General features: G+C 35.3%; 3 protein-coding genes across 5 annotated transcripts; all 3 read left to right on the top strand.

The window, feature by feature from the left end:
• The first annotated feature begins 2,309 nt into the window (after nucleotides 1-2,309).
• On the top strand, nucleotides 2,310-5,263 carry LOC112750130 (multiple C2 domain and transmembrane region protein 10-like). Of its 3 annotated transcripts, XM_025798691.3 has the most exons (3): nucleotides 2,310-2,438; nucleotides 2,634-2,762; nucleotides 3,206-5,263. In XM_025798691.3, exon 3 carries the CDS (start codon nucleotides 3,226-3,228, stop codon nucleotides 5,164-5,166), a length of 1,941 nt encoding a protein of 646 aa, XP_025654476.1. In that variant the 5' UTR covers nucleotides 2,310-2,438; nucleotides 2,634-2,762; nucleotides 3,206-3,225; the 3' UTR covers nucleotides 5,167-5,263. The 3 variants fall into 3 exon arrangements, with proteins under 3 accessions (XP_025654476.1, XP_025654477.1, XP_072075101.1); XM_025798692.3 differs by lacking the exon at nucleotides 2,634-2,762; XM_072219000.1 differs by lacking the exon at nucleotides 2,634-2,762 and having other exon boundaries at nucleotides 2,331-2,438; nucleotides 3,176-5,263.
• Nucleotides 5,264-14,490: 9,227 nt separating this feature from the next.
• On the top strand, nucleotides 14,491-17,183 carry LOC112748246 (protein FAR1-RELATED SEQUENCE 5-like). The gene is made up of 2 exons (XM_025796457.1): nucleotides 14,491-14,556; nucleotides 16,197-17,183. Exons 1-2 carry the CDS (start codon nucleotides 14,491-14,493, stop codon nucleotides 17,181-17,183), a joined length of 1,053 nt encoding a protein of 350 aa, XP_025652242.1.
• LOC112748245 (protein FAR1-RELATED SEQUENCE 5-like) lies at nucleotides 17,184-18,023 on the top strand. Its single transcript, XM_025796456.1, has one exon. The coding sequence runs from the start codon at nucleotides 17,184-17,186 to the stop codon at nucleotides 18,021-18,023; it is 840 nt and encodes a 279-aa protein (XP_025652241.1).
• The last annotated feature ends 394 nt before the right edge of the window (nucleotides 18,024-18,417 follow it).

Here is an 18,417-nt window from a genome sequence, read left to right as displayed (position 1 = left end):
TTTATTTTTAATAAACATTAAAAAAAGTGTCTCTAATAATTTATATATGGCGTTAGTGTGTGACTGGACCTGATAAGATATGGTGTAGGTGAAACAACATATAAAATATATTTTTTTATTTGAAATAAAAGTTTCTCAATTTAATATTTGGCACATAAATTATCCACTAACATGTATATTAATAATATTTATACATAACACCACTCAAGTCAGAGCTACTCATCATCCATCATCTCTAACCGCTTTCATTCTCTGCTGAATCGATCACAGTTCGTGTGTGGTAGTTAATATTGGAATGTGATTTCTCATTGGTAGTTATTGTTTTCGGTTCACCACACTTTATAAGTTCGGTTTGGTATGCAGAGCTGTACAAGGATCGGCATATATGGAGAGAATTTTATGGTGAATCGAAATCTTAGTTATGGTGAAACAATTATATAGTGCTTAGAAAAGAAAATAGAATATATTGGTCTAATTTTTGTTAGACTCCTTTCTGCGGACCAAACCGAAAACATGAACGTGATGAACCACCTCTTTAATACTTACCAAACCGAAAAGTTACTCACATATATTGAGAGTTACTCACAGTTACTGACACTCACAGTTACTCATAGTTACATATTATCAATTCAATTCAATTCAATTCAATTCAGATGTAACCTCAGTCCATTCAATTCACTTCAAATAAAATTAGCAATTTCATTCCATTAAATTCGATTCAGAATTCAACAATTCAAACCTCATCAAATTGATGCGTTTCAGAAGAATCATCAAAATCGCACTCATTCAACTGATTTGAAGTTGATTCATTTATTGTTTCAATTTAAAAGTGCAGATCAAAGAAGAAAACGAAGAAGAAGATGAACGACGAAGTTAATTGCGTTGAATCAATCCAGATCCATAATGCAGAGAAGAAAAATGCGAAAGAGGAGAACAACGAATTTAATTAGGTTGAAGAAGAAGAAGAAGAACGCGAAAGAGGTTTATGTTGTGTGAAAAGGTTTACGTTGAAAAACGTTGATAACACAAAATAAGAATTCGTTATATAGGTTATAAGAGGCGTGTGTAAAACAAACAGGGGAGTGGGGACTTGGAGTGAAAGTTGCTTGAATACCATCCATGTAATTTTTACATGGATGTAGAGCTTTTCCTATAATTTAATGTCATGTCCTTTTAAGTAATTATCTATCTAAAAGTGATTTTAACTAATATTATCCAAACAATATTTATTTTATTAAAATCAATTTTGGTAAAGAGTTGCCAAACATAAATCATGTTGACACAAACTTACTTCTACCCAAAATCAATTCTATAAAATTACTTTTATTCAAACTCCAATTTGACAAACCACAATCCAAACACACACTAAGAGATTTGAAAACAGACTATCAAATAAACTCATTTAAGCTAGTTTATCTTTCACTATTGCAATATGGCATTACAAGTGTTGCAGAGGACATAACATCAAGCATATTTATAAGTCAAAGGCTTAAATCACGCAAGATCCGATATAAAAATATGAATCACAGACAAGTATGAAGGATAAGGATATGATGCGAGTAAAACAATGTATAAAAATCTTAGGACGCAATTCAGCTGTAAGATATTATATTAGGTGAATTATGATTTCAATTTTGGCATAAATTGCGGCGAACATGCTAAAATACACAATCTTAATTGTTGTAGAATTATCATACCAATCGATTAAACTTTCATATATCATTCTAATAGTGTAAGTCAATCGATTGAGTAACAGAATCAATTGATTGAATTAACTAAATCCATATTGCTTTGATCATTTTAATCGATTGGATAATGTGACCAATCGATTGAATAAGGAAAACTTCACATGCCTTGCAAAATTCAATCGATTGTGTATCAATTCCAATCAATTGAATTTCTAACGAACACGATTTTTCCAACCCAATACGTATGTAACTCGATCAATGATCAAATTATGATCGATTAAGATTGCAAAATATTTATTACGATTAATGGAAGATTTAATTTATTATTGTTTTAGTTTTTTATTATCAATAAACATGATAAATAAATAATAAAATAATAATTTATAAAATAAAAAATAAATTTTATAATTAAATAATATATAAAAAACTAATTTATAATTAAAATTAAATAAAAATTATTTAATAATAATTAAAAAATTTTAAAAATATATGTTTGTTACGAGACCATTTACAAATACAGAGCAGGGCAGAAATATAAGGTACATAAAACCGGCTATACGCAAAGGAAACCTCTTGGTGTCGGTTATTACCATGAGGTGAAAGCAGACTTTTAAGGGGGCACCGCAGACAAGCAAGTCCTTCAGTTTTAATTGGCGATTTTCGGTCCTAGAGTTCTGAAACGCGCCTCAAATCAATGTTTGCTGCTATTTCCTCCAACTGGATATCGTAATAGGACACGGTTCTGTCAAGGTTCTATAATTTTGCCATTTCTTACTCCTAGTCAGCTTTGTCAGCACTCAGTCTTCACATTTTTTATGCTATCTTTTCCTCAACTTTGCTTTTCCATAGTTTTGTTCTTAATTTCCTCAACTTTATTTTTTTCTCTCGCTCTTAAATTTTAATTTTATCGTGAAATATAATGTTAGCTCCTGTCTATTCGCCCAGATGTACACTTGGTTTAAAACTAATGGGTACTTGCCTTTGCCTGTGTGATGAAGACTGAAGTCATATACGATTAAATTTGCGTCAAAACCATTATGTTTTAGAGAAAGAGGGTGTGGGATCTAATGGAAGGTAATGCCTTTGTGAATATTAAGTAAAATTCAATGATCAATGGTCAATGGTCAATGGTTTTAGAAATTTATGAGATACATAACAGTGACATATAACAACCATGCTATGTAGTTATACATAAATACATAGCTAATTCAATAGATAATTTTTTGTATACATCTAGTATTTTTGAATAACAATAAAAGAAAAAAAAAGAAGAAGAAAAAGGCCAAAATAACTGAGGTTCGTAGGTCATATTATCGATAGGCACAAATGACTATGAACTCCATCGCATTCGTCTTCCTAGCTGTTATTACATGCTACGTTCTGGACCTATTTTGGATTATGGAGAAATATTTGGTTTGGCTATATTAATACTTAGTGCATCCGATGATTACTTTGTTTTCTTTAATTTTGTATGGTTACTAATGAAGTAATGATGGAAAACAAATCAAACGCAGCAGACTCGGAAAACTAAAAAGCTATGGACTCAAACCCAAGAGATAACACGGTGTCTTCGCGCATACAAATTGGACCTCAACTTGCAGATGAGTCATTGGAGAAGGGTAAAATTACGAGTTCAACCAATGATTTAGTGAAGCCATTTACAGAGGCATGCCATTCTGAAGCTGCAAATGTTCCTTTTGATCGGTTCACAGGACCAAAAGTTTATCACTCCCCAAAACTATGGCACCTTCGAGTTTCGGTTATTGAAGCAGAGCATATCATGCCAGGGCACAGAGGACCAGAGTTGGTGAGGTTCCCCGAGTTCGTTATCAAAGTCCAAGTTAGAAACTTTCATCTGAGTACTGCGATTGCTGCTCCTAGCTCCACTCGAAGCTTCTCCAATCCTTTCTGGAATGAAGACTTGTTGTTTGCGGTTGATGAGCCGTTTGTAGATTCATTGCAGGTTACGGTTCAGGACCGGATACAATCGGACAATGAGATTGTTGTGGCTACGGGGAAAGTTTTAATGGATACTATAGAGAAGCGAGTTGATGAAAGACCTGTTACTTCGAGTTGGTTCAATCTTGAAAGCCACCACGGAAAATCAGGTGATAAGAACAAGGCAAGTACAAGGTTTGTTCCTCGGATTCACCTACGAGTCTTTTTAGATGGAGGATACCATGTGTTTGATGAGGTCAAAATGAATAACAGCGACCACCTTATTGGGGTGCTTTATATGAAAATCCTTGGTGCCAGGGGGCTTGAGCCAGTGCAAATAAAGGATACTATTGGTGAAGAGCAGCCTGTGACTATTGCATATTGTGTTGCAAAGTATGGGCAAAAATGGTGTCGAACTCGCAATGTGGTTGATAGCTTGTCGCCAGAGTGGAATGAGGAATACAGTTGGGAAGTTTATGATCTCTGTACTGTTGTTACTATTGGGGTTTTCTATGACCGTAGGATCATTGAAAATGTTGATGATGATGATGAAGAAGCTTCTTCAGATGATTGTATTGGGAAAGTGAAAATCAGATTGTCCATACTTGATACTGATAGAACTTACACTCACTCTTACCCTCTGCTGATCATGCTTCCATCTGGAGTGAAGAGAACGGGTGAAATTCATTTGAGCACGAGGCTTTCGTGTTCGAATGTGTCTAACATGCTGCTTAGATACACAATGCCATTGCTTCCCATGATGCATTATGCGGAACCCATAACCGAGGGTCAACGTATTAACTTGACTAACCAGGCCAAGAGCTTGTTGGTATCCAGGCTGAGTAGAGAAGAGCCACCACTGGGAAGGAAGGTGGTAGAGTACATGCTTGAAGATGATATGTGGAACTTAAGGATAAGCAAAGCCAATTTTTACAGGATGATGGGCGTAGGCTCGGGGCTTTTTGCCATGTTTAGGCTTCTGAATGAAATTCGTAACTGGCAAAAGCCAGCACATTTGATACTATTCATTGTCATTGTAGTCACGCTAATGATGCATCCAAAGTTAATCATTCTGGCCTATATATTATACATCGGGTTAGCGGGGTTGGCGAACTATCGTTGTCGACCACGCCACCCACCTGGTATTGATGCCAGACTTTCACAAGCTGAGGGCAGTCACCCCGATGAGCTTGACGAAGAGTTTGATACGATCCCTACAACTCGTCCCGATGATATTGTTAGGATGAGGTATGATAGGCTGAGAACTATTGCAGGAAGGATTCAAACTGTGGTTGGAGATCTGACATCACTGCTAGAACGACTCCAAGCATTGGTGAATTGGAGAGATCCAAGAGCCACCACCTTATTTTTGGTGTTTTGCTTGGTTAGTGCTTTTGCTTCCTATGTTGTGCCCATCCGGGTTCTGATTGCGCTCTTCGGAATGTACTGGTTGAGACCACCATGGTTCAGAAGCAAATCGCCCCCTCTAGCTCTTAACTTCTTCCGTAGATTGCCATCTAAGGATGATTGTTTCTTTTGAACGCATGGATAAGACTGGAATTGGGAAGTAAGCTAGGCCCCTTTTTTTTCATCCTTTTCTATAAGAAAATATGATTTATAATATTTTGCTATTGTTATACTGTCTTGTTACTGTTTTTAGTAATTTTTTTTTACAGTAATGCTAAGGTCTAAGAAAATAATAATCTAAAGTAACTTTAATATAAGAAAAATCCAAGACTTGTGTTTTCTGACATGTTAAGAGCAATGTCCGTTAATTAACCTAATCAAACTGTTGAATTTTTAGCAACTATTAGACAATAGATGGGTGAAAATTATCATAATCTAATAAATATGTTAACTCATTAAATAGTGACGGTGTTAAATTCTCTTTTAGAAAATACAAACACTAGATTAAACAATTAATAGGCAAGTCATTAGGATTGCTACTGTCGTAAATTTAGAAAAAAATGTCAACTAAAATGGTGGAACAGTTCCTAATTGTCACAGCCCAAAATGAGCCATGATTGATGCTTAGGGAAACCATCCCTAGCTGATGAGCGAAAACTAGTGCTCACGGATATTGGCAAGTGCACCAAATCGTTTAAGTAATACCACGGTGAGTGAATATCGTTTCCACGAGAATTAATGGATTGAGCAAGAAAATATCGGATTGAATCACTAATTAAATCAAGTGAACCTGGATTAATGATGGTAGAGACGGTGTCTTGCTTGGAACCTTGAATGCTTAAGGAGGTAGTGATGAACGGGTAATTAATTGTAAGAAAGCAGTGATTGGAGAGTTTCAAGGATTTTAGAGATATTTATTTTTTAGGAAGATTAAACCTTATGTTTATCTATTTTGATGCATGCAAAGATCTTTTCACGACAAATTATAAATAATTAAATTTCAATTTTTTGGCAATTCAGTTTATCTTTAATTAATCACTCGCTAATTCTTTGGTCAACCAATTAAGAAAAGAGATTTAGCACAATTATGATTTAGTTTCAAATAATATTCAAAAGTAGTTCTAGGTCAAATTATATGTCACGTATTCAATCTAGTTCTAAACAATTGAAAATTATAAGAAAAATAACGTCGCACACTCTTTAAAAAACTATTTCTAGTCAAATCAAAGAGTCATGAGAAAGGGTTTTCAATCTTTAATTTTGATATTAAAATTTTCAAAATAATAAACAGAATTTAAAATAAAATTAGAATACTTTTCAATACTTCTAACATTTAAAGAATAAAGAACGAAAATTTAGTTTTGAAAATAGATCAATGCATAACCTTAAAATAAAATAAAACTTAGATTAATAATCCATGAAAATATAAACATAGCTCCTAACCCCTTAACAAAGGAATTAGTGACTTATGCAGAAAGATGAAAGGACGCGGCTAGGCTTTCGTGGATCCGAAGACCCTGGATGATCCTCTTTTGTGAACCATGTTCACTTATTTATATTCTAGGTTTACCTAAAATTCAAATTCAAAAGTGAATCTTATCATAATAAGATAACTAATAACAGTATTTTAAATCTTAACTAAAATTAAAAGCAAATCAGCATTAAATCTTATCTTAACAGAATCTTTCATAACCTTAACTATAATTACATCTTCTAGAGGCGTGGATCTTGGTTAGCGTTGCACTTGGGCTCGTGGCTGGCACGGCCACTTATTAGGGGCTTTAAGGTGTTGCACGTCTGAGCTTGGCATGGCACGCCTGAGCTTGGCGTGGCACACCAACTTCTTGCATGGCTCCTGGCGTTAAACGCCCTTGTGGAGGCGTTATACGCCATTGTGTGCATGGCTCCCAATCGAAGGCATTGGACGCCTTAGGTGGCGTTGCATGTTATCTTTCTTTTGTTCTTGGGGCGTTACACACCGATGTGTGGCATTAAACACCAACTTAAAGGGTCTCGAAGGTGTTACACTTCAGTTTTGGGTGTGTAACTTGAAGTCTTGGACACTGGTTTTGTCACTTGAAAGGTGATGATTGTGCGTGGCTTAAACTAAATGTCCACTATAGAGATATGCATATCGTTGCGAAGTTCTGGATGTTAGCTTTCTAACAGCACTAGAACAACCTCATTTGAACCTCTATAGCTCAAGTTATGAGGTCCAAATGACGCACTTGTTTCATGACCTCTACCACATTCGCAAATTATCCTGTAGTTGTAAAAATATAACCTGAATTCACAATAATTCTAAAACAACTCCAAATTTATTATTAGTCATGAAAGTTTCTTGTAAAACATAAAAACATAAAAAAATTAATTAAAATAATAAGAAAACTTCTGAAAACATATATAAAAATCACTAAAGATGCCAAGGTATCACAACACCAAATTTAAAACTTTGCTTATACTCAAGCAAACGAAAAATAAATAGAATTTATCTCAGTGAGAAGAAATTAAAAATTAAATTTGATTTTAATGTTTTAAAAATAAAAGTGGGGTTCATAATATTCTGTAAGACTGCATGTGGATTATATCTTGATGAATCTTGACCACTTATGAGTTAAGAATATTCAAAGATCTCTAATCCGAATTATATTATAAGAATCTTTTTTATGATTCATGACCTTGGAAGCAGTTTAACAATTTAGTTTAAACGGGAGATATTTGAGTTTTACTCTAAGTGTTTTGTCTCAAGGTAGCTCTTTAATATAGGTTTTCAATCGATACTCTCGAACCAGTTGGTCCAAGATACCGGGTGATGAAGCACCCCTCAGATCTAATTATTCAAGCCTCTCCTTGACACCTTTAACACCATAAGCACATAATTAAAAAATTCTTTGATATATTTTTCAGACATAGATGCCCAGAGCCTCTTTGGACTTCTTAATGCTTAATGCTTAATCTCTTGGTATTCTTAAAAGGTAAGCATGAAAAATTCAAAACCAAGTAGCCAAATATAACCTCAACAATAGAATCCAACAAAGATTATAAACATAATGATGTTAAGATAACATCCATTTTTAATACTCAGCAGCAATTAATGGTAAACAAGAATAACAATCCAACACTTACAATGAACAAGAGAAAATGAAATGAAAACTAACTAATCAACTAACAAACTAACTAATTAACTAACAAACTAACTAATTAACTAACTAACTAACTAATTAACCAACTAAAATAAATGGTTATCAATGGTATTTGGGAGTATTGGATGAGAGGTAGAAGAAGGGAAGAAGAAAGGAGAAGGAAAGAAATGGAAAGAGGAGAAGAAAAGAGATGTGTTGAAGGAAGGACATCCGCGCGTACGCGCGCATGGCGCGCGGGCGGATGGTGGTGCAATGGTCGCGACGCGTATGCGTACATGGCGCATCCGCGTCGGTGGCTTATTTCGAGAGTGGCGCGTACGCGTCATGTGCGTGTCCGCGCGGGTTGGTTTGTGCGAATGGCACAATGCTAGCGCAACGTTCGCATAACTCTCAGGCTTTTGGCTTGGGGGTGGAATTTCTCAATCCACGTGTACGCGTACATGGCGCGTCCGCGTGGGTAGGCAAAAATGCTTGATGCACGCGTACACGCATAGTGCGCGTACGCGCGGATGATGCTCTGTTTTTCAAAATTTTTTTTCTATCTTTTTGCACCAATCCAAGCATTCCAAACCTCCAAACAGCTATCAAAACACCATAAAACCTTATTTAACACACAAAACTATCAATTATACTCAACAAATCAACCAAAAACATGAATTTAAACTAATTACCAATATGTACAAAAAGAGTAAATGAAAAGAAGTTACCATGGTGGGGTGTCTCCCATCTAGCACTTTTGTTTATTGTCCTTAAGTTGTACTTATGGGGAGCTCCTCTCAAGGTGGCTTGTACTTGAATTCATCTTGGAACTCCCACCAATGCTTGGTTCTCCATTGCGCCCCAAGATTTCTTATTTGTTGCACCAAGTGTTGATGGAGTTCTTCACAAGCTTGGGGCTTCCAAAGTTGATCCTCATCTTGTGATCCGGGATCCCACACTTTATTTTCACACCCGTCTTGAAGTTAATCATCATTATTAGTCCAACCGGGTGGTGAGTAAGTGAATTCTCAATAAAGTGACCAACAATCCTTCTAGACCCATCTAATTGAGCACTATTCCAACCTTTGTATTCAACGCTTGAAGTATCAACCATAATGAGCCTTGATTTGCAACGCCAGCCACGAAACATCTTTCTTTTATGCTTCATCCCACAAAGCATCCTAAGTTGACCATCCGTTTCAAGCAATCCATACTCAAGTGGGACAACAAAGCTAATAGAAATGAGTTTTACCCACTCAAGTGAAGGAGTAGATGGCAACCTAGGTAAAGAGGCTTCCAAAGATCTTGACAAAGCGTAACCAACCCCCGTTCTTCTAATGCTAGGGACTTCCACCTCTTCACAAGATCTTTTAATTTCAATCCTTTGTTCATTAATTCTATCTAAACCTTTTCCCTTACTCAAATAAAAAATGGGAAGGTGAGGGAATTTTACCTCCACATTGCCTTCAAATTCACCGGGAGAAGGTTCTTTATGCTCAAAGGATTCTTCACCACTAAGACTTGATGCTTAATCTTCATCACCAAGGGAACTCAATTCTTGCTCTATCCCATCCAATTCTTCATATGGAATATGCTTCGGAAGATGTGCACTTTCCTCCTTAGCATCAAATTCAATCTTCTTGGAGGGATTTTCTTCAACTCTATGTTCCCATGGAGGTTTCGCATCTCCTAAGTCTTCGACCACTTCTTCCTTTTCTTCAACAATTGTAGCTTCCTCCAATTGTTCCAATACAAAGCAACTTCCCTCATTCTCCACCAATCTTTCCTTCATGTTATGCTCTTCATTTGTTTCTCCACATGTAGCCATGGGAGTTCTTTGAGTATTCAAGCATTGGGATGCTAACCGGTTTACCACCTTATCCAAGGCGGCCGTGAATTGTTGCACATCTCTTTTCATCTCCTCTTGTCCTTGAACAAAAACGTCAAGGATGTCATCCATTGGAGGTTGGGGTGGATGGAAGGGTTCATCAATTTGGAGGAAGGGTTCATAGTAGGAAGGTGGTTCTTCTTGGTAGAGTTGTGGTGGTTCAATATTTTCCATTCTTTCCACTTATTGCACAACACACTCCATAGTTGCTTGAAATTGATCCATTGCTTCTTTGAGACGATCCCTTGACTCTTGTTCCTCTTGGATATCATAAGTAGGGTCATATGAAGGTGGTTGGTGAAAAGGGACTTGTGAGTATGGTTGATGGCTATGTTGAGGATATGGCTCATAGGTATATGGTGGTAGTTATTGAAAGTCACAAGGAGATTCACCATAACCATTAGATTGATATGCATCATAGAATGGCTCTTGTTCATAGTGTATTGGTGGAGGTTGTTGCCATGAAGATTGATCATATGCATATGGCTCCTCCCACCTTTGATTGTCCCATCCTTGATACACATCCTCATTGAGGCTCTAATTTCCTACAACATAATTAGAACCAAACTCATAGCCAAAGTGAGAATTCATAAGGAAAAGAGAAAATAAGAAACAAAAGCTAATAAGAAATAATGAAACAAGGTCCTAAAACTAGCAAAAACTAACAAGAAATCTAAAAATCAAGCTATTCACAATATTCACATATATACAATAACCAATAACACAACACCATTGCAACTCTCCGGCAACGGCGCCATTTTGATGAATAGACTTTTGTGTGGTTTAGAATTTACAATAAATTCTCGTTGCAAGTATAGTTTCTAAACCAACAATAATCCTTTCATACAAAAAGTTGTTTGTCACTAAAACAAACCCTTAAATTTATAAACCGAAGTATTGGAACCTCGGGTCGTTCTTTTGGAATAAGAGACATGAAAGATAAATGGCAATGAAAATAAACTAACAACTAAAGAGGTCTTGGCAAAGGTTGGTGGTCAAGGATCTCTATCCTAATCACTAACTACAACATAAGAATTGGCAAGGACCAACCCCACTAAGTTAACCCCTAACTAATAGTAGAGGAAAGTCAAGTGAGCTATGTCAATCCAAGTCCATAAGTCCTAGTTCTCCACCAAATCAATTAGTGAGATCTAGAGTTAATGGCTCCCAATCGTCAATCACTTGGACATTAGTAACTCAAGAGTTTCTAAGTTACCTTCCCAGGCCAAGAGCACAAAATTCTAATCTAAAATCCAACTAAGCATTTCATCAAACACTTAGAAGGCATAAAAGGAAAGTAAAATGAACTAAGCAATTCAACAATAAAAGAAACATGAATCATAAATTGCATTAAAAGAGAAAATAGAAAAACAAAAGTGCATCAACATAAAAGTAGAGAATTACAAGAATTGAAATACAAAATTAGAGAGAGGAGAAGAAGAGGAACAAGAATTGATAAAGGAAAAGTAAATCTAAGCATGAAATTAAACTAGATCTAAGAGTTCCTAACCTAGATCTAACCTAATCCTAATCCTAGAGAGAAGTGAGAGCTTCTCTCTCTAAAACTAACTTTTCCTCCAAAAATTAAACTAAACTAAACTAGTGTGTAAAAGTATCTTGATTCCTCTTCATTCCTTGGGTTAAATAGCATCAGAAATGAGTTGGATTTGGGCCTAAGAAGCCCAGAAATCGCCCCCAGCGGATTCACTTTTAGTGGGTCATGTGCGAATATCGGCGCGTACGCGTACAGTGCGCGTGCGCGTCGCTTGACAATTTTCCACCCACGCGTACGCGTCATATGCGCGTACGCGTCGCCATGCGACCTCACAATCTACGCGTGCACATCAGCTGCGCGTGTGCGTCATTGATCTTATCCCAAATCATTGCTTTTCCATGATTTCTCTATTTTGCATGCTTTCTTCTCCATTCTTTTGATCCATTCCTAGCCTTTCCAATCTGAAATCACTTAACAAATAAATTAAGGCATCTAGTGGAATCAAAGGTGAATCAAGATTAAATAATTAAGGGCCTAGAAAGCATGTTTTCACACTTAAGCACAAATTAGGAGACAATCATGAAACCATGCTATTTCATTGAATAAATGTGAGTAAAAGGTGATAAAACCCCCTAAAATCAATACAAGATAAACCCTATAAATGGGATTTATCAGACAAGTAGCAATTAATTACAGTTAACAATTAGGCAAGTCAAAACAAAGCATACTCAAATAAATTACACAAATGCACACGATGCATCTCTGCCCTATGACTGATGAGTCTCATCTGCCGGTTATAATAATAAATAGGTCTCTGCCTTTTTATCTCAAAGACACATAAGTCCCTAACTAATTAAAAATATAGAAACGTCACTGACCTTCTAGAACGCGAGACATCTAAATCCCTCCGAGAGACCGATTTGTCCTTATATATTTTGGACGGAGGGACTTAAATGTCTCGTATTTTAGAAGTCAGGAACGTTTTTGTATTTTTAATTAGTCAGAGACTTATGAGTCTACGAATTAAAAAGTTAGGACCTATTTATCCTTTTTTCTAACATTTATGCCATATGATAACGTAATATTGCAAGACATTTTCAGTTGATAGACTATTATGGCCAATCGATTTTCTCATCCCTTGCGATGCAAGGATCTTCTACTAGTTACTTTTTACTAGGGATGGTAACACTACCTGGAGACATGGTACCCACTCTGTTTATACCTAGTGTGGGGCGGGTAAAAACTTGACTCAATATGGGGAGGATTTTTGGCGGGTTGGGATCTTGGGTAGGGCGGGGCGGGATTGGGTTTAGGGAATATCCACCACTAGCCTTGGTATACAGTAATATATATAAGAGGCTCTGATACATGGACACTGACACGGATACAGGACACGACATGACACGGGATACGTGGACTCACAAATTTTAAAATCTTATAAGACATGTGGACACGACATATATATAAAATATAAAGTATTTTTAGATAAATTACAATGTTATTTTGATTTTTTTATTAATATTAAAATATAAAATAATTTTTTAACATTTTTAATGTCTTTTTTAATTATATAAAGTATTTAAAATATTTTTTGTTTTAATAAATAATCATATATACTATTTCTAAACTCATTTTAAGAATACATGTTAAGAATAAAGATGGACACGCTGACACATGATGGTATTTAGGTGTGTCTAAGTGTGTCAGAAGAAGAATTTTTTATTTTTTATTAGGACACGGTTGGACACGGCAACTCAATAAAGTGTCAATGCTTCATAGATAAGAGTTAAATACCAAATCGGTATCCGAAAGATTTTGACGCTGACAAAATGATACCTATTTTTGTTATTGACAAAATAATCCACAAAAAAGTTTAAAATTTGACAAAAATATCAATAGTCAAATTGAGTTACTTGGAATTAAGGTTTAGGGGTGACGTGTCAGTTAAAATCCTACCCACTCCATCACCTCAAAATTTTTACAACTTCCAACCTTGAAAGGCTAAACCCACTTCCATTCTCATTCTTTCATCTAAACTCAATCAATTCTTTCCTCAAAAATCAAAACTTGCCCCTATTATGTTGTTAAACTCAGATAAAACCTAGTAAATCACCAATGTGCAATAGTGCATCATTGTAATAAGATGAATTCTATCATGAAGAAGAAAGATTCCTTCTATATGTGTAAAAATTTTTTGCCATTCTCTTAGTAGAACAAGTATCTAGAGAGAGAGTACAATTAAAGTTATAGTGGAAGACAAAAGCTGATCTTAGTGCAGGGTGTGAACCCCACTGCAGTGGATGAATTAAAGTATTTAATGATGTAAAATTGTTAAATGATTAGTTATTAATTATGAATGATAATGATGGATTGGTTTTTTTTTCTTTAATGGAGATAAGTTTTTGGGTCAGGCCAAATTTTTTTTCCTGGATTTGGGTCTTAATTGATTTTTTTATGAAAAATAAAAATAATAAATATAGTATTTTGTGGGTTTGGGGTTATTTGAATATGTTTTGTTTAAAATCATTAGGGTCTGATAGAAAAAGTGGAGTTATTCCTCCTCACCATTTGGACCTTCATCTCCAGTTTTTAAGTTCTTCTCAGACCGTCAGAAACCTAGCCATCAACTCCTCCACACTACCGCCATTCCTCATGCCATCGTTGTGGTTGATTTTCAGTCGAAGCGCATCATCTTCTCATTGACAAACTCGACAAACTCGACGTACCTGTTGGGGTTTATGGTTGCTCTTATACGATTTCATCTCAGTCAATCGGAATCAGGCTGCTCCGTACTCATGATTTGATAGCGTGGTCGCCGTGGCCTGTGGCGCTCAGCTAGTCTCCTTCACACTTTGCCCATATTTCTTAGATCAAACAGGTACATTTCCAAAATCATCCGTCTTATTATTCTTGTGAAACCAAACAAATATAATATGATTTTTAATTGCCATCATGATTGTTGTTGTTGTTGTTACAAGATGCTATATGCAATATGATAGTGGCTTTGACTATTACACAGTATGTATTGAATGAGTATTAGCGATGAATAGAATCAAATAATGATGATGACTAAGGAGATGTGTCAGTTCTTCAAACATGATGGGTGATAGAACGGACGGATCTAGAAATTTTGATATGCGAAGGTCGAATTTTATACACATTTTTAATTATTATTTTGTTATTTTTTATTATATAAAAATAATTTAGGCATGATACATAATTAGTAAATTGTTCTTTTTTTAAAGATTTTATTAATATATATAGAAAAAATATTGAACTTTTTTCAATAATTATGTTTTTGATACAAAAATTACATAGTACTCTCTAGTACTCTATAAAGTTATAAAATACCAATACTTTTATGATATATTTAGTTAAAAAGTTGCTACATATCTTTTTATTTAAGATCATTTCTTTTAAAAATGTTAAAAACTTGAAAATAATTTATAAATTATTAATTATCTTAAAGGTACTGGTACTCTTATAGAATATAAAATACGACGGTAAAAATAAAGCTATAGTTAAAATAAGTTATCATAAAAAATAAGGTAAAAATTTTCTTTTTGATAATATAAATCCAGAAGAAAATTTGATATTTTTTTTTACAGGAAAAGAATGTCTAAAATAAACCATATGATTAAATCAGAATAATGTAGGTAATTATAATCATGGAAATAAGTATATGGAAATTAATTTTAAAAAAAATAAAGACTTAAGTGTATGATATGAAATTGATTAAGTAAAAATATCAGTGAAAAATAATTAAAGCTTAAACCTATCACATTATTAAAGATAATGACGTATGAAATGATTAAATATTTTTTATTTTATCCATTACATATCTGATATATATAGTTCTTCAAAATCTTGAAGGGGTCAAGGCAACTACTTGCCACCCCTAAATTTGTCCCTGGTGGATAAAGTGTCTCATGGTCTCAATTGCTTTGTATGCCTAAATTCCAATACTGTCTTTTCTTGGGTTTTCCCACTTTATATGTGTAGGTCTTTTTCCATCATCCTTTCATCCAAATTCTAACTATACACAATAATTCTCTATTAATATTCAGCATTATGTTAAGAATGAAATTTAATTTATTTATATACTATTACTCGATAAAAACTTAGCTAATATCCAATAACAGTTCAAAAAGAATATTTTTTTAGAATATTGAAGAACCTTTTATTCTATGTTTTAATTTTTTGACATTAATAAATGCTTCATGTGTAAAAAAACTTGATGGATATTTCTAGAATATAAGAAAAATGTTATTCTGATTTATCTTTTAGTTGGGTTAATTGTCTCTAATGAATTAGAGGATTTAGTTTGTGTTGTTGGTTATTAGAATAAACCTAGTGAATGAGTATGCCAGATTGCAACTTGAAATGTTGGATAATATCGTTTTTGGTATAGACTATTCAAATAAACCAAGTGAAATGAGTATATCAGATTTCAATTTGAAACGTTGGTTAACAGGAATGTTAGTTTTCGGGTGTCAGCAATTTTTAGTAGAAGTGCAGGCTTTATTTGAAAAGTCTTTCTAGTTTCATTGAATAATTGATAAAATTGATTTTAAATCCATTTATGTTGTATCGGATGGCTTGTTGGTGTATATTGAATTGTTGTTGACAATGTCGTTAATTGAAATTGATTTTCACAGATAGAATCTTGCAATGTCGAAGATGCAGATGTGCATAGCATGGTAAGGGATATGAATGAAGAGCATGGGTGTAATGAGGATTTTGACGATGCATGTGATGTCGGGGCCACAGACATTGTATCTGATGAGGATACATCAGACTACGGTAACGTTATCGGATTGAGTGACCAGCAAATAATGAGAAAGGTGTTTCAGAGTAAGGAATTTGCTTATGAATTTTATTGTAAATTTGGGAGATGCCAAGGATTCGGTGTGCGCAAGGGAGATTATGGCAAGGATGATGATGGAAATTTGATACGAAGAAGGTTCTTTTGCAATAGGGCAGGATTGAGGGATGAAAAATACCTTCATAGATTGGATAGACAAAGGGGTCACCGACCTGAAACACGGACTAATTGTATGGCGAAGTTGTCGATTTACCTAGATAGGGAAAACTCAGTATGGAAGGTTCGGAAAGTTATCTTGGATCATCATCATAAGTTGACACCGCAAGTAATGGTGCACATGATTCCAAAATTTCGTCAGATGTCAGATGTTGCAAAGGCATACATAGACGGCATGCATGGGTATGGGGTACCTACGTCTAAGATTCTCAACTACATGGCTGGAATTGTCAGAGGGTATTCTTTGTTGGGCTTTACGAAAAAAGATGCATATAACTACATCGACAAGATACGTCGTTCAAAGATTGCTGATGGTGACTCAAATGCTGCCATTGTATACCTAGAGAGAAAGGCGGCAGCCGATCCAATGGCGATGGCTAGGTATAACTTAACAGAGGATAGTATGTTAGCGAATATGTTCTGGGTGGATGGAATTAGTAGAGTCGAATACCAGTACTTCAGAGACATTGTTGCTTTCGACTCGATATACAAAAAGAATAAATACAATAGACCTTTGGTGATATTCTCCGGCTCAAACTACAAGCAAACTACGATATTTGGTTTTGGATTGGTTCTAAATGAAACTATTACATCATACACATAGATGTTGGAGAATTTTTTGGAGGTTATGTGTAATAAACCTCCGTCCATTATCGTAACCGATGAGGACGATGCAATGATTGCAGCAGTGAAAAAGATTTTTCTTGAATCCACCCACCGGTTGTGTGCATGGCATTTGCAGAAGAATGTTACTTCAAATGGAAGTGAGCAAATGTTTCGTGAAATATTCTCTAAGTGGCTATATGTGGACATGGAGGTTGACGAGTTTGAGTTCCAATGGGATCAAGCTGCTGACGAGTACGGTTTGCACAAAAACTGTTGGGTAATGCAAATGTATGAAAAGAGGCACATATGGGCAAGTGCATACCTACGCGACAAGTTTTGTGCTGGATACCGGATCACATCTAGGTGTGAGGGGATAAATTCTCATGTCAAGAAATTCCTAACCTCGAGATACAATATTGTGGACCTTGTGCAAAATCTGGAGTTGGGGGTCCGTGAATACCGTAACAATGAGTTGGTTGCACAATTCACTTCAATGTACAGTACTCCAGTCCTCACAACATGTTTGGATCCTATTGAGAAGTGTCCTGTAGCGGTCTACGCTAGAGTAATATTTATGCAAGTTAAGAGAGAGATTGATGTTGTAGGAGGCCTTAATTTTGTGAGCAAAAGGAGGTTTTCAACGACAATGGTCTACACTACCAAAGAATATGGTCATCCTGGTCAGAACGTAGTAACCTTATTTGACAATAACTCATTAAAGTTTGAATGTCGATGTCGATTTTGGGAGAAGGAAGGATTTCTGTGTAAGCACATATTTTTAGTAATGAAGCATGAGCATTTGAAGGATATTCCAAGCCGTTTGATTCTAAAGCGATAGAGGAGAGATGCCAAGGCTATTAATGAGTACGAAGAAAGAAGTAACGAGAGCTTAAGTGAGAGAGGTTTTCTATTACAGCATGGGGCACTCCATGCTGCATCGCAATGGATGTTGTATCTTGGATTTAAAAATCATACAATTTTCAAATCTGCTATGGATGGAATCCGCAATCTTTGTAGCCAACTTGAGGAGCCGTTAGGACAAGCCACTGGGGAAAAAAAGACGCATGTTGAATAACATGTTAGAGATTCTATCGTTGTGAAAACTAAAGGAGCACCCCGCTCAAGAGGACAAAAGGGAAAAAAGAGGAGATGTACCAACTGCAAGAAGACCGGCCACACTAAACGAAGATGTCTTCAACGGAACACCAATTTCTTAAAAGGGGGTAGTGAAG

The sequence above is a fragment of the Arachis hypogaea genome, chromosome 15 (assembly GCF_003086295.3).
Source record: "Arachis hypogaea cultivar Tifrunner chromosome 15, arahy.Tifrunner.gnm2.J5K5, whole genome shotgun sequence".
In the NCBI taxonomy this organism is placed as follows: Eukaryota; Viridiplantae; Streptophyta; class Magnoliopsida; order Fabales; family Fabaceae; genus Arachis; species Arachis hypogaea.
This window is presented reverse-complemented; position numbering and strand designations above follow the sequence as displayed.

Coding starts and splice junctions, on each gene's coding strand:
- LOC112748246 (XM_025796457.1), top strand. CDS start 14,491: ATGATTGTTGTTGTTGTTGTTACAAGATGCTATATGCAATATGATAGT. Junction 14,557..16,196: donor GTGGCTTTGACTATTACACA/GTATGTATTGAA, acceptor TGATTTTCACAG/ATAGAATCTTGCAATGTCGA.
- LOC112748245 (XM_025796456.1), top strand. CDS start 17,184: ATGTTGGAGAATTTTTTGGAGGTTATGTGTAATAAACCTCCGTCCATT.
- LOC112750130 (XM_025798692.3), top strand. CDS start 3,226: ATGGACTCAAACCCAAGAGATAACACGGTGTCTTCGCGCATACAAATT.